This window comes from Microtus pennsylvanicus, chromosome 10 (assembly GCF_037038515.1).
Source record: "Microtus pennsylvanicus isolate mMicPen1 chromosome 10, mMicPen1.hap1, whole genome shotgun sequence".
NCBI lineage: Eukaryota > Metazoa > Chordata > Mammalia > Rodentia > Cricetidae > Microtus > Microtus pennsylvanicus.
In genome coordinates this window covers 98,247,221-98,270,310 of record NC_134588.1, presented here as the reverse complement: position 1 = coordinate 98,270,310, position 23,090 = coordinate 98,247,221, and the positions used below count along the sequence as shown (strand labels likewise).

Genomic DNA, 23,090 nt, shown 5'->3' with positions numbered 1-23,090 from the left:
CAGAGGAAGCCTTTGCCTCTGTGTGTGTGGTGGGGGTGTTCTTGTCTTCCCATGCGCCTGTGGCAATGTCAACAATGCACACTCACTCAGAACTTAACACACTCAGGGGTTCCTCTACTCCCCACACATGAAGGTACATGTAAAGGAGCGTATTTCATGTTACATTGTTTATATTTGTTGTGAAGGATCAAGGCTTGGTACTGATATTTGAATGTATAGATGTGTACACAATTTTAAGGAAGTATATGAAGTCTGAGCTGAAAGATGTAGCTATGAGACACTCATAATTAAAATTTAAGTGATATAGTTACAGCTAACATTATGAAGATTAAATTTTTGTTAATTATAATGTATTCAATAGAGTGATCATGATCCACGTTTGCGGGAGAGATCAGTGGCTCGAAATTCTATATTAGACCAGTATGGGAAAATCCTACCCAGAGTCCAGAGAAAATTAGCCATTGAGCGAGCTAAGCCTTACCATCTGTCAACATCGTCAGTTTTTCACGAAGGTAAGATTTCATTGCAGATGTACTACCTTTTTGGGAGCCTAGTCTGTTTGGATGCACACCTTTTTAGACCTGAATGGAGGGGGGAGGGCCTTGGACTTCCCACAGAGCAGAGTACCCTGACTTCTCTTAGGACTGAAGAGGGAGCAGGGAGAGGGAGGGAAATGAGAGGAGGGGAGGAGGTGGAAAATTTTGATAAATAAATTTAAAAATAGAAAAGATACGGAATGATTCCCTTCCTGGAGTCACCACCGTCATTTCTTTGTGTTGTACATTCATGTTAACTTTTTTCATTTTATAAAAAGCTTGTTAGAGAGAGATGCAGCTGAGTCAGATGCAACTGACTCCTGTTTTCTTTATTTTTCAGTTCCTAGGCCCAAACCATTGTCAGCATTTCCAAAGAAAGCTGTAACTGGAACAGTGTTAACAAGATCTACTTTCATCAATAATGTGTTGTCTAAAATTGGAGAGGTGTGGGCAAGTCATGAGCCTAGAAATGGCATTTCACTTTACAATAGGTATTGTTTTTAATTACCTTTCCATTTTACTTTATGTGTGTGGAGGGATAAGGCATGCAGCTACAGAGCCTGTGTGGGGGTCAGAGAACTGTTTACAAGAGGGTTCTTTTCCTTCCACCATATTGGTCCCATGAACCAAGCTTGGTGCCAGGCAAGTCCTTCTGTACTCTCTTAGAGAGCAGCAGTGTTCGTCAGCAAGGCGCCCTCATCCTTACCGAGTTTATTATAGAATATAAAAAATGAAACTTCTTTAAGTTAGCTACTTTGTTAACGCATTGTTTTGTCATTAAGTTTGCATTTTTTGTGAGTTCTCTCCACCATGTGGGTTCTGGAGATTGAAGTCAGTCACTAGGACAAATTTACCTGCTCAGCCTTCTTTCTAGCCCCATTTCATGTTGTCAGGTGACTATTGTTATTTGTAAACAGTGCAGAGATGTACAGTTAAAAACAGAAGCCTTTTCTTCCCTCTTCCATCTAATCTCATAGCATTTTTGCCTTAATTCATATGATACATAACTTGAATTTTTACTTCTCTGTAGTCCTAAAACAGAACAACCGTCTCCTGTAGTACGTCCTTTCCCACGTCCAGAGCTTCCTGAGGCATTTGTTGGAACACCAATTTCAAAATCATCCCAGAGAATATCTAGGTGAGAATTTCTTGGATTGTATCGAAAAAACTGTAAGTTTTTTAAAGGTGCTATTTTGCTGGGCAGTGGTGGCGCATGCCTTTAATCCCAGCGCTCTGGAGGCAGAGACAGACAAATCTCTGCGAGTTCAAGGCCAGCCTGGTCTACAAGAACTAGTTCCAGGATAGGTTCCAAAGCTAAAGAGAAATCCTGTCACAAAAAAAAGAAAAAAAAGGTGCTATTTTCAAATAAAAATGTAAATGCTTTCTGTTATTTGGCAAGAGTTAGTTATTTTAATACGTTATAAATAGCTATTAGTATATTTAACATTTCTGTTTACTTACCTCTTGTGGCTTAGTGAAAATAAGCAAACCATATTAAAACCTTTAGGAAAACAATCTATCAAACTTAATTTTGTTTTGTTGATCTTTAAAAGAACGTTGTTTCTATAATTAGTTACAAAATCTTGGTTGACTTAGTGAAAATTTCTCCTGGGCTTCGCTGAAATATCTTGTGTTGCTTAGTTGCAGTAATACTTTCATCTTACCTAAATAAAGTATAATTTTAGTGATCTGGGGATGGTGGGAATGGTTTCTCCCAATATTTCCCCCACTAAGTAAAAGTTTGGTGCCCCCTCTAATAATGAGAAGTTGAACCAAATGTTTGGCTGAGGTCACCCTTGCATTTTGGAGGAAGTAAATTATGCTGTTTTTGTTTGTTTTGGTGTATATGTGTGTGTTTTCTAGACAGGTTTCTCCATGTAGCCCTGGCTGTTCTATAACTTGATCAGTTGACTAGGTTGGCTTTAAATTCACAAAGATCCACCTGGGATTAAAGGCATGCACCACTGCTACATGGCGATGATGCTGGTTTTATCATGAAACGTTTTAACCATAAGCTGGGGTGATGGTATATGCTATAATCTTTGCACTTGGGAGGCAAAGGCAACAGGATCAGGTGTTAAAGGGCATCCTTAGCTATATACACATACACACTAGTCACTAAAACAGCAAGAAGAACCATCTGTACAAGTGGTCCACCAGATATTATAACCTGAAGATACTACCTGGAGGTTGAGATTACATGTAAAGGGAAGATGGGAAACTGAAGTCTTTAAATTGCTGTTTACAATTCCTAATTTCCTTTGCTTTGGAAAGAACTTCAGACTTTTTAAACTAATACTGACTTTTCTATTACATTACTATACTTGCCTAAAATTATTTACATATTACAGTGTTTTAGTAGTGAGCACTCAAATATCAGTAATTGTTTTGAACTTAATAAAGAAGTTTTTTCTGTTTTAATTTTAGATTACTGGATTTGGTTGTTCATCCTATCCCCCAGCCTTCTCACTGTTTGGAGTTTATTCAGCAAAGTCCCACAAGATCTCCTTTGTGTTTGCTATCCAGTTCATTGCCATTAAGTTCACAACTAAAAAGGCCCCATCAGAGTACCTCCAGGCCTGCAGAATTGCTATTACTTCAAACTCCTCCTGTAGTTAAGGTTAGTATTACCTGTCTATCGCCCTGGGACATTAGCATTTTTCTTGTAGCGTTGAGAAATTAAGCTGTTTGTGGCATAACTATGGGAAGTCAAAGGCTTTACTTTTATCTTTTTTTCTCTCATTTTATTACTTATTATTTATTTATTTTGAGGCGGTGTTTCTCTGTGTATCCCTGGCTGTGCTTGAACTAGCTCTCTAGACGTGGCTGGCCTAGAACTTTGGCTTTGCTTATATTTTCAGAGTACTATATAGAGTATAATATAATGTAAATCAGTATATGATTACCTTAAAATAACCTTTATAAAGTGCTTTCAGGTTTTTGAGTGATCATATGTATCCTTTATTGCTGATAATTGACATGTTTATATTTTTTTTCTTCCAAATACTTTAGTTTTAGGCTTGTTTTTACTTGTTTTACTTTAAACTACTGTTATAGGTGATCTTTAAAAGACTTTTTTCCCACCATCCTTGATAAATTACTAAGAGGAGAAGAAATCCAAACTTGTGATGGTTGGTAGTAATGGGCTTAAACATTTTTCACTTTCCAAGTATTTTTGCATATTACCGGTATCTCATCATTTTTTATTAGTTAAAGAGGAAAGTGTCAGGACCTTTAGAAAGAGTGTAAAAATAATTTTATCTCCCAAACTTAACATAAAGTTCTAACTGAATTTTGTATTTTTCCATCAATCTGAAATAAAATTTTCTACTTGTTTTATGAAGATAAAAATGTATATGCTTTGAAATTACTGGCTGCCCTTGAGGAAGTTACTTACTAACACTAATAATTGGATTCTCTTTGTTCTTTGCCATAGAAAGCTAAATCTTTGGCTCTGTCAGCTACTTCTTCTGGATTTGCCGAGTTCACTCCTCCATCCATCCTTAGGTCTGGTCTTCGAACAACACCTTTAGCATCTCCCTCTGTGTCACCTGGGAGATCTCTCACCCCACCTTTCAGACTGAAAGAAACCAGGATTTCTTTCATGGAAGAAGGCATGAGCGCACACTGGACTGATAGAGTAAGTTTATTAACATCACAGGTTTTGTATGCAATCTTGTGGGTAGTCTTGAAACTAAAAATTGCCCCCCCCCAAAAAAAAACCCTTCAGAACATGAACTAAGCCAATCATATCCTCTACAAGTAAAATATAATAGGGATGTGTGTGTGTGTGTTTTGCTATTATGCTATTAAAGTAAAAGGCCTGAGAAGCCACATATTTGGTGACAGAAGTATGCCTACTGGTGGTTTGGTTTTCACTCAATATCTTGTTGCTTTTCTTACCTAATTGGTTTATATATAGAAAGAGTGTCTGTGGAGTCCACTTTAGTTGTTATTAATAGAAGTTTATAGTTTTTCGTTGTCCTATACATTATATTTTGTTTTAATCGGTGATAAATTACTGATTAGAGAAATGTTAACAGCAGTTTAATTTTAGTTAAACAACTAAAAATATTTTAATTTGAAACATATGAATTGTAATTTAAAAAGTTCCAAAAAATATGAAGTATGGAAAAGGTGGGTGGATGTGATTGGAATGGATAACTAGAGACTCTGCTGCTTTAACTTTTTTCTCATAATTCCAGGCTACAGATGACCATAATGCAAAAGCATTTGTTAGTACATCTTTCCATAAATGTGGACTCCCTGCAGAAACTGAATGGATGAAGACTAGTGATAAAAATCCATATTTTCCTCTGGATATCCCTGCAAAAGGCCATCAGAAAGTGGTTACGGGGACATTGGACACCCACTCTCAGAGTCTGGAGAAACTGGATGTGAGCAAGGACGACAGCATTGCTTCAACCAGATCAGACCAGACTTCCTTAGAATATCATGATGCACCATCACCAGAAGACTTAGAAGATGGTGTTTTTGTGTCCCCCAAGCCAGCCAGTGCTTCTACTGAACTAATTACTAACTCGACTCTACAAATTGAGAAGGAGAATGATAAAGATTTGTTTAAGTCAGAAGGTACTCCTTCAGCTGTGGAGAAACAAATGGGTAGGAACTCTTTGTACATACTCAAAATTTCATAATAGAGTATTTTCTTTGAGGAGAAAGCATCAATGCTAAACAATTTTTTTCTCACAGTGTACTATGTCCTAGACAAAGTAAATTTTATTTCAGCTTGGAAAAATGCCTTGTGTTCTTAAGTAGATAAGACATTTGATGGCAAGAGAACTTGTATGTGCTACCTTTTTATTTAGCCATGACAGTTGGCAAGCAGCAATAGTAGTGTTTAAGGAAGGGACTTGACATGCTGTAGTCTGCCTTGAAGGTTTTTAGTAACTATGAGAAGTAATAATACCAACTGTAATTTTAGACTGTCCTAGCAGCCTGTTTGCTAGAAACCAGGAATTTGATTCTGCTCTCTGCCCTCTCCTCTGAAATAAGCACATGGAGGTCATAAATGTCTTCAGGCCCATGAATCTATTGTCTTAATACTCATTTATCTATTGAAAATTTTGTTATTTTTCACTGATGGGAATTGTCGTTCGTTTAACGTTTTGTGTTTTGTTTTTTGTTTTGGTTTTTTTTTTTGAGCCCCTAAAGTATGTGCTCTAGTAGAAAATCACCTCCCTCCCTACCCCTGCCCCCCACATACACACACAGTAAGTGTTGGCTGCTGACTGTCAGTAGTGAGTGCACTAGATAGAGTACTTGCCTGTACATTGAGTAGAACGCAGTAGGCCTATTGACAGACAACTTAATGCAACTTGGTTAATATTTTTTTGGGATGTGGGGCCAAGCATACATCAAAGCTCTGGATTCAGTCCTCAGCAAAGAGGTAGAGCAGGAAAGCCAAGTTCCAAATCCCCCTTGGCTACACAGTATTTGAAACTAGCTTGAGATATATGAAACTTTACCTCCTTAAGAAAAAAAAGTCTATGTCATAAATAGATTCTATTTAATGTTTTTAGCCAAGGCAGAATGAAGATTTTGTAACAGGTGATTTGTGTCTATTTAGATTGTGGTGTCTTTAGCAAACATAGCCATTAGTTGTTCTAAGTCTTAGGATTTGACTCATAAATAGAAAATGTGTAGAATTTCATGCTGCTTTCTTTTTTAATGTGCTTTATTCTACCAAAATATTTAAATGATCGCCCTTATATAAGAATACTCATAGCAGTATCTTCATTATTTCTACAATAGTAAGCAGTCTCGAGTAGAAATCTTTGTGAAGGGATAGCATATAACATAAAGCCTAGACTGTAATAGGTTAAGTTTGAATCTTAGCCCAGCATCTAAATATGGTTTGTGACCTGAGCTAAGCATGTAGCTTTATGCTTCAGATTTTTCTCAATTATCCCTTTGGATATTGAGGATTGAGTTAATTTAGTGGGAGATCACCTGTTAAACCACAAATGAGAAGTGGAAAGTTAAGAGGGGGCCCTTGAGCAAGGCTCAAAGAATTAGAAGAAAATGCTAGCAATCTGATGCCAAGGAATTAAAACAAATTAGAACAAAAGAAATAGGATCAGCAGTTTCTTTAAAGCGATGGTGGTAAGATATTTCACATGACCTCATCTGTATGATTTCCAGGCACCGAAGAAGTTGCAGTGGAGGCACTTTCAGAATTCAGTCATTTAAGCCCTGTTCAAAGAGTTGAAGCCTCTGTGTGTGTGGCATCAGTCTGTGAAGGGTAAGTTAATGGAAACAGATGAGGGGGGGTGAGATAATAAATTTCAGAGAAACAAAGAAACCTTGTCTGGAAACTAAAAGAAAAAAAAAAGGAGCCTAGAGCCTTACTGGACCACCATACTAGCGCAGTCATTGAACTCCAGGACTATACACAGAGAAACCCTTCTCAAAAAAACAAAAAAAAGATGAAAATCATAGACATCTGAAGTTGGCCTTATGTGCATGCAGCTGTACACCTGTGTGTACACACATCCCAAATGGGAACATAATGAAGGTGATGGTGATTTATTTAGATAGTTGGTCCATTTAATCCCAGCCCTTGGGAGGCAGAGGCCAGCAGAGATACAGACAAAAATGAATGAATGAAAAAAAGAAAATTTATGCCCTGGCAATGCTGAAACATGCATGTATGCAGAAACAGCCAGTATGGTGGTTCTATGGAATTTGTCCATATTGAGTTTCATGGTCTAAGTAGATGAGAACAACTGAGCAGGTCTTTTCCTCAAGAGGGCACCAGATCTCATTATGGATGGTTGTAAGCCACCATGTGGTTGCTGGGAATTGAACTTCAGACCTTTGGAAGAACAGGCAGTGCTCTTGACCACTGAACAATCTCTCTAGCCCTGTCATGAAAATCAAAACAGCAAAAAATAACAACAAAAAAAACCCATAATAGACAGTTGGTCTATACCCTGCCTCTTCCAGTCTATGTCCTCACACCTCCCACGGTTTTATTCCTATTTGAGTGTGATAGAAGACCCAAAAATGGGTTAGACATGGTAGCATATGCCTTTTAATCTCAGCACTGACTGTCAGACGCAGGCAAATCTCTGTGAGTTAAAGGCCAGACTGGTCTGCATAGTGAATTCCATGGCAGCTAAAGCTACGTACATACATGCCTGTGTCAAAAAACGAAACAAAACGTGTGTTTCTGATGGTACTTTGAAAATACGCTTCCAGTGCAAGCAAAGTCAAGGTGTTGAAGATGACATGCATCAGCACTTGAGAGGCTAGGGAGGAGTTCCAGGTCAGTCTGGGTTACTACATGGAACCTGTCTCCAGTAGTGGGGCGGGGGGAAACCCAGTCAATCAAATTAGTTGTAACTTTTAGATTATAGTCAATTGTAAAGTTACATTAAAATATATACCAGCCCACTGCTTTCATTATTGAAAGTCAGCCATTCATCACTTTTGTTTCAGTTCAACACTTGGGGTAGCACTGTTGTAGAGCATATAAAAGTGACAGCTTTAATTCAGAAAAAAATAAGATAAAGTTAATAAAACTAGGCCGCATAAAGTATGATTTTTTTTTATAAGATACAAGAATAGTTCATTACTTTGAGTAAGCAATGGATATGACAATACAAGCCATCTACAAAGCTTGGAGTGTCACCTCTATCAAACTGAGCCATGTATTTTCTGCTGAGAATAAAAATTCAAGAACTAAAATCTTCCAGGACTTAAATTTTAAAAAAAAAGTAGGAAAAATAAAATATTTTCTTGGTTTTTTTAATTACTTATTTTGTTATTTTCATTATAATAAAAGTTAATGTTACTTATTTCAGTAGATTTAATGGGCAGTAGAAAAATCAAAACACAGATGATCATATCAAGAAAAGTTATTTTCAATGAGAATCTAGATGAATTTTAATATTTTGGCAAGCTAGTTTCTTTTAAGTAAACTTATCGGGAAGGTTTTGGGGATTTATTGTGTATTAACGATCATTGCTATAAATATTGTTATCAAGATAATCTCAAACATCTACAGATGTTTGTGTACATCAGAAACTGCTTTCTTGGGAATATAGTGTTTGTCCTCTCTTTAAAACTCAGCATGCAGCCGGGCAGTGGTGGCGCACGCCTTTAATCCCAGCACTCGGGAGGCATAGACAGGCGGATCTCTGTGAGTTCGAGGCCAGCCTGGTCTACAAGAGCTAGTTCCAGGACAGGCTCCAAAGCCACAGAGAAACCCTGTCTCAAAAAAACAAAGACAAACAAAAAGACTCACCATGTTTTAGTTGGGACTTAGAGAAAAGCCAGTAATAGATCAATCACTGCCAGGATATTTTACAACTTAATTGTATTTGCTATCCGTTCTGAGTCATTTATCTTAATAGTTCCAGTTAGCTGATGCTGAACCAACCAAGGTGTAGGAAATCCTGTACACCTGATAGGTTTATTTGAAAAATATAGTGACTGGTTATTTTTAAATGCCTGAAATTAATTTATGTACTGACACTTAGAAATCATTTTATTTGTACTTTTAAGACCATACTTTTACTTCAAAATTAAAAGGAAAGAAATAAGAAAAACAAGTACAATAGTAATTCTCTGTAAATTTTATAAAACCTTAGCTGTGCTTGATAGTGGCTTCTGGGTTTTGGTTTTTGTAACAAAGTAGCAAGTAGAAAGAAAGAGGGTGGGACATGTGGGTCTCACACACTCAAGTGTGCATTTCTGTCTCTCAAGGAAAACTCCCACCTCAAGATTCAAGACAGCAGTTTTGGATGGGATGGTGTCTGTGGAAAGCCGAACCTCCACAGTCAGGACAGACCACAGTGAATGTATGTATCATTTTAGTGTTTTGAATCAAGACTTCAGTACTTAATAGTACTAGGTTTTTCTTTTCCCAATTCTTCTCCTCTGGCCAGCTTCCCTGGAGTAAAACATTCTAATATCAAGAGACTCTTAGGAATCTCAGCTGAGCTAATCCTAGCACTCAGGAGGCAGAGGCCTGCTGATCTCTGTGAGTTCAAGGACAGCTTGGTCTACAGAGCAAGTTCCAGGACAGCCAGGATTGTTAAACAGAGAAACCCTGCTCGAAAAACCATAATAATAAGATAAGAATCTCAGTGAATTTTTTGCACATAGTTTTATACTTTCCTTTGGAACAGGAAGGAATAGCAAAATAAATCACCAGTTTATAGCAGTGTATTCAGGAAATCAATAAATATATTAAGTACTTAAAATTTTTAATATAGTTTGTTTTAAACAAATAAGAGCATGGTATTTTTACTCTGGGGGTTCCAGTCAGATCAAGGGAAGCAGACATGGAATATCTACTCCCAGACACATTTCACATTTATCAGCTCATTTAATCTTCCTAACACTGTGCTTTGATGGGGTTGTCCAGGTCTAGAGCTCATACCCCTCCTGACCTATCATAGTATGAGTAATATATGGGGCAAGCTTGAGAATTTTGTCCCAAGATTAAGAATATGAAATGTATTAGGCATAGCGTCTCATGCCTTTAATCCTAGTACTTTATAAATCCTGGACCATTCTGGATTTTATGGTATTTTGTTTGGTTCTGACAAACAAAGGTTGTTTGGAGGGCAGAGCTTTCACTAATTAACCAGGAAGTGGTGGCACACACCTTTAAAATCACAGCACTTGGGAGGAGGAAGCAGGAAGATTAGGAGTTAGCTGGGCAGTGGTTGTGCATTCCTTTGATCCCAGCACTAGGGAGATAAAGGCAGGAATATAAGGCATAGAGAGACAGGATCTCGTCCATTCAGTCTGAGGATTCGTAGAGACAGGGCTTGTCCCCATTTGGTCTGAGATTTCTGAGAGGTAAGAAGTCTAGTGGCTGCTGCTGCTGCTGCTTCTCTGATCTCCAGGTAAGCTTTATTTGTCAGAATACAAACAAAATATTATAGCATGGTAACTCCAATACAGCCAGGACTATTTCATAGAGAGACCCTGTCTCTAAAGCAAACAACAAAAAGAATGTGGAATGTGATACATGTTTATTGTAAAATAATTTAGTGGAAATTCCCAACATGTAAAGTAAAAGCCAGATTCTTTAGGCTCTGTTACCAATTTAAGTTGTCCTCTTCCTGAACTTTGTTGTTTTTCCCCGTGTGTGGAAAGAGAAGATAGCAATGTAACTGCAGAACTGGCAGATCTAGCTGAGACTGCTTCAGGTTCTTAAGTCAGGTCTGTACTGACTGGGCTATTCCTGGGTGTGTTTTGTCTGATGAATATTATTTTCATGTGAAATGTTAGAGTGATGTTTGTCACTCATTAAAAAACTAGTGCATGCTACCTGCTATTATTACATCATTACATCATCAGTACGTTTTATTCAACGAAAATCTTTTAGAATATTTAATACTTTTTCCATAGTAGTAATGCATATATTAGCCTGTCCTTTAATATTGTACCCTGTTATTGAATGAGGATGTTCTATGATAAGTTTAACTAGCTTTTGCTAAACACTTGATCATGATAGTTTTGTTATTGTTTCATTATTTTTTAGTTGGTGTCATATTTCTTTTGGGTAGACATAGCTTAGAGGGTCAAAGACCACACACAGACTTCTGGTATTTTATTGGGCTTTTTTCCCCCCATAATGGTTGGTGTGCTTCTTGTATTGAGAGGGGGAGGTGAGTTATGGTGCCAAAGATGGGTATGAATCATCTCTTGTTGCACTAATAATTACATTCTAGGGATACAAATGCCACTGTGTTAAAAAGTATAGGGGTATTTATTAATTAGGCTAAATATACACCGTTTTCCCCCTTGAGGTTATTGTGTTTTGTATTGGTCACAGATTCCAAGCCTCATAGAAAACTTAGATTAAAAGAAAAATGAAAGGGATTTCCTCTTACGTGGTCCATAAACTTATGAAGTGCCAGAGAAGACGTCTGTGCTTACCAGAGTGCTTTCTCCCAAAAGAAGACACCATCCATTAAGTCCAGGTTGCAGATCTCTTGTAGAATTCTGCTGACTCAGTGAGGATGACTGGTTTTCTAGACATCTGAGTCCCTTAGAGTAGTTTTCATCATAGTAAACGTTTGCAAGGATTGGGTTCCAATTCAGGAAGGCCAGTGTGGTTTTCAAGTGTGAAGTTTATCTTCTGTGTTTGCCTTTGTGGGGAGTGTGTACATATTGTTTCAACTTGATACTGTCCAAGAAAATGGGGACCCACAGATGTGTCTTCCTGAAGATGTCACAAACCTTCTGACACCATATTCAGATACTCTCAAGTTTAGGTAATCTGTTGCTTTCGAATTATATGAATCAAGGTTTTGGTTTTGGAATGTAAGAAGTTACTTTTTTGTTTGTTTTTTCCAGCTGTTGCCAATATGGTTGAAGATGGTGGAAGCTCTGGGCCCGCTGCCTCCAAGTGCCCTGTTACCTCTGATCAGAAACTAGCGTTAAACCTAAAAGAAGATGATGCAATAGAAGAAGCTGATGTACATGTTGGCTTACCAGAAGAAAACCCTCAAGTTTCTGTCAGTCCTCCTGATACTCAAGAAATTCATGTAAAAATATTAATTTTTTAATGCTTTATAAGTTTTTATTTATTTGGGCTTTAAAAAGATAATCACTTAAACTTAGTGTATTCATTTGACAATAGCATAAAGATCTGCTCAAAAAATAAATATATAAATACTTTCTGGAATATAAAATAGCATAATTTCTAAGAGATTGATTTTTATGAAAAAACAAATGATTATTTTAAGACACAATTTAGCAAATTTTTTTTTTCTTATTTGCTTTAAATGGAAGTTTTTTTAGCTATTAGTGAACATAGTGATTATTGACATTTAGAGTCCGTGTGTGGTAAATGAATATAGTCAAACAGGATCTCCTGCATTTCTGTGGGAGAAAGACACTAAGTTTCTTTACTGCTTGATAGGACTTCCTGCTTTCATAAAATCTTACCAAATCCCTTTCATTATCAAGGGAACTTTCAGTAAATGAATTTAAAATTAAAGGCCAACTCTTCTAATCATTCTGCTTATAGAAATCTAATTGTGTGGAATTTGGGGGCATTATTTATAAATCCATCCACATTTATCTTTATAAGTTTTCTCTCCCTGAAATAAATGACACTAAATTTCCTATTTCTTCAGCTCAGAGGCTAACAAATGTGGGTGTAGTGTAACGGAACTCCTCACTTCTAGGTTGTGTCCAGCCTATCAGCTCACTATGGGGAAGTGGGAAAATGTCTTTGTCTAGGTGGGTGATAATGTCTTCCTTCTTGGTCAGGAGATCTCTCTGTTACTTTCTACCTCCTCCTTTTTCTCCCCTTCCCTTACCAAAAGGTAAATGCAAGGACCATTCCTTCTTCCACCAAACCCTTGCAGGAGAGTTACTGAACTTGACAGCCTTAGGAATTTCATGGTTTGTGCAACCCCAGCAAAGGGAAGAAGATTGAGTCTAGCCCAAGGGAGCTTATGTAGGTGAATCGTTCTTCAACCTTACGGGGATCATGCTGTTTAGAAAAGTGTGGATAGTTAGGTAATTTGGGAATTATTGTATGGGGTTATTTCCTTTTCTCTGATTAAGTTTTTTTGTTTTTTGTTTTGGATTAAGAGTCTAAGTCTTTAATTTTCTTAGAATTGTTAGCATAGTGATTTTCAAAATTTTATTAGTACTATCTTTTTAACTAAAGAAATGTGAAATTTCTAATTTAATTCCAACCGTAATCAATATTTTTTCTGTGTAGTTATTTTGACTGAGTTTTCATTTCTTAAGTGAATATTTCATGAAGTAAACCCATTAGCATATGCCATAAGTATAGTTTGTATTGTAAAATGGACACACAAAGAATGAGATCATCATTAAAATCCTGTATGCTTTAGGTTAAAATGTATTTTATAGTTCATTAACTAGTTTCTTACCTTTAATTTATTTTAGCAAATTGAACATGAAAAACCTGAAGCTCAAAATTCAGAAGAAGAAGTCAAGAGCATTTCATTTAATGAGTTGTATCCCTCAGGAACACTTAAACTCCAGTATAATTTTGATACTATTGAGCAGCAGTTTTGTGACATGCCTGACGATAAAGACTCTGCTGAATGTGATATCGCTGAAGTAGATGGGGAACTTTTTGTGGCCCAGAGCAACTTTACCTTGATATTGGAAGGTGAAGAAGGAGATGTTGAGGCAAGTGACTCTTCGGCAATGAATCCATTATCAAAAGCAGCTAACGTAGCAACCAAGGAAAAACTTGTGTCCCGAGCTGAACCTGATAATCAAGAACATGTTACAGATTTGCCATCTGCTATAACAGGTGACCAAGAATCCCACAAGGTAGAGACTTTACCATATGTGCCTGAACCAATTAAAGTGGCAATTGCAGAAAATTTGTTGGATGTAATTAAAGACACGAGAAGTAAAGAAGCAACTTCAGCAGCAGTGGAACAGGTTGTTCATGAAGAGGTAGTATTAATAAGCCCAAAGGTTACACGTTCCTCCACGTTAACAAAATCTTCACTGAAGACTATACAGAAAACAGGTGCCGAGACTAAAAATACCAGCCAGGGCGATGATATGGTTTCTAGTAGAACTCGCACAAGAAGGCAGTGTGCCCAAAACTTGGACGTCACATCAGAACAACAGGAGTCCTCAGCAATTGCTACTCCTAAGAAAGCTAGGAAAGTGAAAGAACTTCCTGGGTCTTCTGACAGTGCCTATTCCAGTATAAACGTAGCATCTGAGACCCAGCTAACCTCTCAGAATTCTCTCACTCCTAGGAGAGGAAGGAAGAAAAGGGAAGTTAGCCAAAGCACACTAGCAAGCCTTGATGCTGTAGAGCAGGAGCCACAGGATCTGCCGAAGCCAGCCCCTGAAATAACACCTTCTAGAACAGAAGTCAAACTCTCATCTGCTAGAAAAGGGACTCCGAGAAGACTTAAGAAATCTATAGAAAATGGACAAAGTGCCAAAATTGTAAAAGATATAAACATTAGTGATGCAGCAATCCATAGCGGTACTATCAAAAAGATGAGGAATGCTAACTTAGGAGATTCTCAAAATGTGGGATATAATCAAGAGGAGGAACCCAGTGACCAACAGCTGCCTCTAAAACGAAGAAGGGTCAGACAAGAAGTCAGTGTGTCGAGTGTGGTAGAAGAGCCTACCCTTGATTCATCCCAATTGCCGATTCAAACAAAATCTGATATCCCAGCCACACCTAGGAAATGTGGTAGACCAAGGAAGGTAGTGCCATTAGAAGATGGCAGCTCCAAGGATGTTGAGGGACAGACAAGCCCCCAGAAGAGAGCAGTTCCAAGTGTCCGAAGATCTACACGGAACACCCCAGCGAGAAATGTGAGTACTTTAGAAAAATCCGTTTTGGTGCCAAATGAGGAAGTTGCTATAGTGATGACCTCAAATAAAAGGCCTAGAAAGAAGTCTGCAAATGAAAGCCAAAAAGATCCGTTACCAGCAATATCAGACTTCCAGACTGAAACAACCGACAAAGAGCCAGCTGACCAAGAAGAAAGATTGCTTGCCGCTGCGACTTTGACTAAATCTTCCTGGAGCACAAGGACTAGGTCTAGAAAAAACATGTTGTTGATGGACTTTTCCGAACCCAAAGCTAAAACATCATTTTCTCCTCCTTTGGTGAAGGATCCAAAAAAAGTAAAAGGTATCTCATTTTACTCATTGTTACCTTATTTAGAATGCACAGCCTAATATTTGGTAGTTTAAAAGCACTATTTGAGTTCATTATTCGATTTGAAGCATTGTGTTTTTCCTTATAAAAAAATGTTTATAATTAAGAGACAACACCCCCACCCCCAAAAAATAAACCCTCCAATAAAATTGATCTAAACGTTTGTTTCCTAGCTGATCTTCAGAGTCAAGATTATCCAGAGATATTCTGTCTGGCTTCCTGTATCCAAGAGTCCATTTTACCTAGGCTTTATTTTGTTCTGTTTCTCTTCATTCTGCCCTTATATCTAAGTGACTTAGTTTTGTTTCCCCTCAAATACAACTTTTTTTGAGCTGGATAATGGAGGCACATAGTTTAATCCCAGCTGATCTCCATGAGTTCAAGGCCAGCCTGGTGGTCTACAGATCAAGTTCCAGGGCAGCCAGGGCTACACAGAGAAACCCTGTCTAGAAAAACTTGAGAGAGAGAAGAGAGAAGAAAACCAAGGAAAGGTCTTTTGTAGCCCATTCTAGCCTTGAACTCACTGTGTAACCGAGAATTACTTTGAATTCCTGATCCTCCTTCTTTTGCTTCCCAAGTGCAAGGATTACAGGTATGTGCCACCTATGTGGCCTAGAATCATCGTTATTTTTTATTTTATTTTATTTTATTGTTGTTGTTGTTGTTGAAGTACCATAGCTTTTGGCTTATATCCCAGTGATAGCCACAGATCCAAATTGTTTTGTGGGCAATTATCAACATTTTATGGCCGGATCGACAGAAATAAGTCTGTACTCACTGTTACCATGTCTCATGCATAATTTCTCATTGTCTTTAATGAGCATGTCACATGGTTGATGAAACTAGCATTTTCTCAAGGGTGATAACTCTCCTTGTACATCAAGTAAGAAGTAGGTATAGAGGGTATCTGTGGTAGTCAAACCTCTGTGGGAGAAGTGCTGTACAAATGTCCAGAGGATGACTAGAAAGAGGCTCAGACTAGTGTACGTGTCATTCGAATAATACTTCGTAAAGTTCGTTTTAGTAATCACAGTTAGGCATACAATATATGATTATCTCCTGATGTGAATTTCAGAAAAGCAATTGATAGCTTTATTCATTTAAGAACTGTAATGTATAAGGCAACGCCTGTGTAGTTGCCACCAGGCCACGTGGAAAATAAGCTACCGTGGACTAATGGAGAGCCAGCTCCTAGACTGCATCCAAGGTATTGAAAGAAATCCATATCTGAAGGGGTTAGGAAAAAGGAACAAACACACACTTTCCCGATGGTTTCAGTCTTTCATGTTGGAGTCTGTTCTGCCTCAAGTTTCTGCCAGCTCTCTTTGTTCTTTTAGCTGATAGAGACCCACACAATCTTTCAGACATTACATTGAAGGTCACATACCATTTCCTGAGTAAATGGTAAGAAACAGTCATTCCAACAACTCACAGAGCAGTAAATCCAGATAACCTGTCAGATAGCAAGAAGAGAGCACTTTCTTCTAGTTAACTCTCTAATTACTGGCTGCAACCCTCAGCTACAAAAGAAATCTTTGTTATCTGTAGAGGTAGCCTTATAAAACTAAACTACTAAGGAGACTAAAAGAAATAAGAATTGTGTGCTATATCCTATACTTCTGAGTGTATAAACATCTTAAACATTTTGTGTTTAGTGGTCGTAGAGGCCGGACTTTTCTCCAACTGTGAGACAGTTTACAAAGAAATTGTGTTGTCAGAGCCAAGCTGCAGGGCAGGGGGTGGGGCACAAGCACAGATAAGCCTACTAGACATTCACCAAGGCACAGTGACATTAAAAGCATTTTAAATCTTAAAGTATTTTTGTCCTGCATGTAACCCTTGACCATAAAAAAGAAGACTTGTAACTCTTTCTCAGGGCTATGAAGTTAGTTTATATTTTGTAGCCCTGTTCAGTTAGAGAATATTTTCTCATGGAATCTGAACAAAGGCCAATAAGACCTAGGCAAGAGTTTGTACAGAGAAGTAATCACTGTCCTCTGGCCTTGCAGTTAAGTTACTTCTCACTATTTACCTTGGCTCAACAAATCAGACCGCTGGCTACATGTCCTTGTAAATAAGATTGTTTTTTTCTGCAAATAGTTTATCTTAAAACCAATTAGCAAGGCACCTGGTCTGATCTAAAGCTACTTTGAAGTTTTATGTCAGTTGATAAGTATATAGCTATCTTGGCAGCTGGGGAAAATACAGCTGTTTTCTTAAGCTTTGTTCCAAGATAGTTCTTAATGGAAACTTATAACCTCTGACTTGGGTAGCATCTTTTTGTATTTATTTCATTCATTAAAATTCTGTATAGGCTGTATGGGCTAACATTATTAATTAATATCAATTAGACAATACAGCTAAGGAGGAGCCACCTTCTTGACAATCTACAGATAAAGATGCCCAGTAGATCAGGATAGTATTCATGAGATATACATTAGAATACAGACCGGGGATTTCCCCGTAGCTACTAGGGAAAGAATGCAATTTAGCACATGTAAAATTATGAACAGAAGCAAAAGATATTCCTGAGTGTGTATTTCTTGCAGGCTTTGCAAAGAATGAATTTCCTCCATCAGAAGTTATTTCTAGTGAGTTGACACCTTGAATATTAATTGTGATCTGCTGTAATAAATGATAATGGCTCTCAGCATTAAGCCATTTAAAAATCTTCCATTGTCAGGCGATAGTAGAACACACCTTTAATACCAGGACTTGGGAGGCAGAAGCAGGTGAATCTGTGAGTTTGAGGCCAGCCTGGTCTACAGAGTGAGTTCCAGGACAGCCAGGGCTACACAGAGAAACCTTGTCTTGAAAAGGCTCAAAGCAACAAAGCTAAAAAAAGAAAGTTTGAAAATGAAAAACAGTGAAATTGGTAAAATGCTGTTAATATTTGTATTTTCTCTAGAGTTTAAAGTATAGGAAATAACATTTTTGTTATGCTAACTTAGAATAATATAACATCTTAGTTATTCTTTGTCATCTTAACATAATTTTCTATATAGCTGTTTTTCTGTTAAAAATAGTACACATCCACTATAGAAAATTAGATAATAAAACATATCTTCTAGTACATGAATGATCTTAGCGGTCATAAATGTTCTTTGCTTAAAGAGTAAACAGAATAAGCCAAGCATGTTACACCTGTAGTCCCAGTGCCGAGACCCTGTATCAAAACACACACTGCAGTTTCATGAGCACGTGCATTTCCCTTATTTCATCATCTTTCACAGGTACTCATGGAAGAGTTTGCATTTGAGCGGGTTCTCTAGCCTTGTGCAGAGATGGACATTAGATGCTTTTCCAGTGAACCTGGAACTAAACTGGCTGGTCAGCAGCCTTTGGGATCCTGCTATTTTTGCCTCCCAGCACTGGGAGTATAGGCACTTAGCACCTTGTCCAGCGTTTTAAATGACCGCTGGGGCTCTAAACTCAGGTCCTCGTGCTTGCACAAGTTTACCCGTGAGCCACCTCCCCAGTCCTCGGTTCCAGATAATCATAGTCTTCAAAACCCTAAGTATTTATGGCAGTGTGGTTTTGGGGTCTGCTTGGATTTTGTCGCATGTGGCATTTAATCTCACTAATATTCCACAGGTGCTTAAACATCTTCCTATGGGATATTTTCATGTTTTGAGGTTTTCTCTGTTAAAAATGGGTACCTTTTATTAGGTAGGTGGAGGTACTGTACATAAAGCATTTGAGAATCAGGGTCTCATTTTGTTTGAAGTTGGCCATAATGGAATCATTTGACCACAAAAAGTAGTTAATGTTGCCAATCAGAGCTACATTTTTTCTGCCTTTTCCCAGAGAGCTGTTTCCCAGCACAATACTGGATTTGCATTTTGGTCTTGTAATTGTAGTTTGTTAATCCTAACTAGTCCTGGTTGTCAAAGTGTTTGCCAGATGTTTGAAGAGGTAGATGAAGCATTGTCTCACAATATAGTAAAGTTTGTCCATGCCCTAAAAGAGGCATGTGGGAGAAACAGTGAATAGGCCAAACATTTTCATACATGATACTGAATTCTTAAATTTCTCTTCTGAGTCCCAAGAAATGAATGGGGAAACTTAGGTGGACTGTGAGGTGCTCTGAGAAAGCCAAAGTTGTTGTTCCGGGTGGTCTACCTAGAAAGAGCGTTATAAAATCGGGCAGATTTGTATTTTTAGCAATAGGAAGGGTATGTCACCATTAGTGGCCTGAAGTGAAATTTTGCCTCTTATAAGCTGGAAGTGAGGATGTCAGATGCTGCCAGCGTTTTTCTTTTTTGTTAAGAGCCATGGCTTTTGTGGGCTGGGGAGATAGCTCAGTCAGTAAAACACTTGACTCTCAAATTTGAAGACATGAGTCTGGATCCCCACGATCCATGGCAAAAAGCTGGCATGGTGCACACACCCAACAGTGGTGAGATGCAGGGGCAGAGGCAGGATGCTCCTGTACCTGGTTTAGTTGTGGTAAAGTTCCAGTGAGAGACCTATGTCAACCAAAAGGTGGAAGACACCTGAGGACCAGCACCCAAGACTGTCCTCTGACATCCATAGATCACAACTACTTCCGCACAAGAATACATAGAGTCATGTGTGTTTGTTTTTTTGGTTTGGTGAGTAGTGGTAGCATTTGCTTTGTTTGAGGTAAGATCGGGCCAACTGGGCCCCAGACTTGTCATTTTCTTGCCTCTACCTCCACTGAAACTTTTGGACCTTCTTGTCCAGCAAGAGTCACAATAGCAGGATTTGACATCTGATGTTGGTCAACCAGTCGCTGTGCCTATCATACAGACTTCTTGTTTATAAAGCTCTTGCTATATGCATCAGATTGTTCTGATCTTCTCATCACAACGCTGAAATCATTGTCATCTGTATCTATTTTTTATTAGCTAAGGCACTGCTAGTGAGTCCAAACTCTGGCATGTAATGTCTTGAGTGGCACACGGCACCGCTGCTTCCACAGTCACAGTGTCATGCTAGGGAGACGCTATTTCAAAGGTTCAAAGTAGAGTCAGCATGTACATACTTTTAATTGTATGTTGAGTTAGTTTCTCTTTAAGATGACATTAACATGTATTAGTTATACATATGTATTTTATTATAATTTTCATATATGTACATAATGTATTTTCATTATATTCAGCCCACCTCCCTTACCTTTTTCTCCCCTTTCTCTTAGCTGGTTACTTTTTTATTTTTATTTTGTGTAATTCAATTAGAAAGTGGTTTGCAGGAACATGACCACCATATTACCAAAGGCTACACCACTGGGTAAAAACTATCTCACCTCCCCCATCAACTTAAAACCTCAGGGAGGGGTAGGGCCCAATGAGCCCCTCCCCCAAATCAATTCTTAAACTAGTCTCCATCTGTGTTACAGCCTCCTGTCTCTCGCTTAACTTTTTTTGGTTTTTCAAGACAGGGTTTCTCTGTATTGGTTTGGAGCCTGGAACTAGCTCTTGAAGACCAGGCTGGCCTCGAACTCGCAGAGATCTGCCTGGCTCTCCCAAGTGCTGGGATTAAAGGCGTGCGCCACCACCGCCCAGCTAGCCTTTTGCTTTTCTGATGTGAACTTTTTTGTTGCCCCTGCTTGACTAAACCAAGTAGCTCAAAATAAGGAAGCTAGAGATTTTAAAGTGAGTCTTTTCTTGCAAATAAAATTTGCTGTCTAATACAAACCTCATCTAGAAACTAAGACTCACACTTTCTCATGGGATTCATGCTTTCCTGAGAGTAGCCGAGGAGCGCTGAGGGTCAAACTAATAGGAATAGTTTATACTGCCTGGAGTCCTATCTTTATGTGGGGGCAATTATTTAGTTTGGAGCCTAAAATATTTATGAACATTTGATTGACATAATGATAAAGGGATTTTTTTACATCATTTTTCTCTGCCGACATGGGTAATAAATTTATATGTTGTACTATCTTGGGGATTTTTTTTTCTTTCTAGTGTGTATCATTTGCTTCAATATTTTTGATGTAGTGTATATAATTGCCTTATGTTATCATTGTTTAAACCATATATAGTTATAGGTAAATGTTTTGTTTCCCATTTGTCTTTAGCTGCTGCCCAGCTGAAAGAACTGGTATCAGATTTATCTTCTCAGTTTGTTGTCTCCCCTCCTACTTTGAGAACCAGGAGGAAAAATGTGTCCAGCACATCCAAGCTTCTAGATGAACTGGTAAGAAATGCTTGAATATATATATATATTTAAACATCCTCTGTGCATATTTATTATTTTTCTGGTTTGTTTTGTTTATTTGAGATTGACACTATACCTCAGGATTGTCTTAAAGTCGTGATCTTGCCTCTGGTTCCTGAGTGTTGAGATTGCAAAAATTTTAAGTGAATTTCTCCTAAGTAAAATTTGTTGAAAAATAAATTTATTTAAGGATAACATGTGTGCCAGAAAGACGGCTCAGCAGTTACGCACACTTAGCTATTCTTGCAAGGGACTCGGGTTCAGTTTTCAGCTCACAGCCTCCAGCTCCATCCATTTCTAGAAGAGGAGATCCAGTGCTCTCTTCTGGCCTCCTGGGACACCAGACATGGATGTGGCAAAATACTCAAGACACATAAAAGTTAAAAAAAAAAAATTATTATTTAAGAAAGGTTATTTGCGGCTGGTGGTGGTACATGCCTTTAGTCCCAGCACTTGGGAGACAGAGGCAGGGGGATCTCTGTGAGGGTAAGGACAGCTTGGGCTACACAGAAAAACCTGTCTCAAAAACAAAGAAGAAAGGTAATTTGCATTTATATTAAAAGTACGAAACTCCTGTTTACTACCTTCGGGACAGATCTATGGTGTGTTGTTCCAGACACCCATTAGAATGACAGTTTTAAAATTAAAGTGATTGCCTGGGACGATGACATGCACCCATAATCCCATGGCTCAAGGCAGACCTAGGCAGCTCTCTTGAGTTCAACTCCAGCCTACTCTACATACTAAGTCTTAGGCCAACCAGGGATGTATAGTGAGACCACCCCAAAGTTATCTGGTTGTTTTTGTAAGATATTGATATGTCATTCAAAGAGTATCCTTAAAGAGAAAGTTTCAGAAATTGAGTACACAGCCTTAAGATAGACATTTTTCATAGATTAAATGTCAGTTGTTTTTACTTATAAGCATGAATTAGATTATATTCCATGAGCCAGTTACTATGCAACAAAAATAATTGATTAAAATGCAGTTTAATTGACAAAATGAGTAATTAGTTTGTATAAAGTCTCTTGGCTCAAGTACCTCTACATGTATAGGGAGATGGAGGTAGAAAAGACAACAGCAGGCAGGGATTCAGAAGCATGGCTGGGTGGTGGCTACAGAGCAAGACATGTACAGGTGTCGGGTAATTTCTGTACAAAGTATTCTGGGAAGGAAGAAACCCATCTCCGGCGACCCTGCACCTGCAAGATGGTGAGAGCCTGGACTTCGAGCTGAAGCTGTATTAGCTCAGGGAGGTGGACAGTGGGAGCATTCCAAGTGAGGTTGTGACAAGTCTTGGGGAGCGAGAGGGCTTTCTAGGACCTAGGGATTTTAGAGATGGTTGACTCCTCTAGCAGGACACTTTTTTTGGTTTGTTTGGTTTGGTTTTTTGTTTTGTTTTGTTTTGTTTTTCTTTCTCAATAACGGTTTCTCTGTAGCCCTGGCTGGCCAGGAACTTGCTCTGTATAGCGGACTGACCTCAGACTCAGATTTGCCTACCCCCGCCTCCCAAGTGCTGTGGTTAAAGGTGTGGGCCAAACAGGATACTTTTAGAATCAGACTTTAGGTGTTACATGCCTTTAGTCCCAGCACTCGGCGGAGGAAGGTGGATCTCTGGGTTTGAGGCCAGCCTGGTCTACAGAGTGAGTTCCAGGTCAGCCAGAGAAAGAGAAACTGACAGAGAAACC

General features: G+C 38.3%; 1 protein-coding gene across 2 annotated transcripts in view; it reads left to right on the top strand.

Moving 5' to 3' along the window:
* Ahctf1 (AT-hook containing transcription factor 1) overlaps positions 1 to 23,090 on the top strand; it is a 56,002-nt gene that overhangs the window by 30,228 nt on the left and 2,684 nt on the right. The window contains exons 24-34 of one of the 2 annotated variants that reach the window (XM_075989291.1): positions 362 to 512; positions 877 to 1,027; positions 1,567 to 1,674; positions 2,964 to 3,156; positions 3,973 to 4,176; positions 4,742 to 5,159; positions 6,702 to 6,801; positions 9,270 to 9,364; positions 11,880 to 12,070; positions 13,452 to 15,189; positions 21,263 to 21,381. In XM_075989291.1, the coding sequence (XP_075845406.1) occupies positions 362 to 512; positions 877 to 1,027; positions 1,567 to 1,674; positions 2,964 to 3,156; positions 3,973 to 4,176; positions 4,742 to 5,159; positions 6,702 to 6,801; positions 9,270 to 9,364; positions 11,880 to 12,070; positions 13,452 to 15,189; positions 21,263 to 21,381 (3,468 nt within the window). The remainder of the gene's footprint in view (positions 1 to 361; positions 513 to 876; positions 1,028 to 1,566; positions 1,675 to 2,963; positions 3,157 to 3,972; positions 4,177 to 4,741; positions 5,160 to 6,701; positions 6,802 to 9,269; positions 9,365 to 11,879; positions 12,071 to 13,451; positions 15,190 to 21,262; positions 21,382 to 23,090) is intronic. The other variant, XM_075989290.1, reaches the window with a different exon arrangement.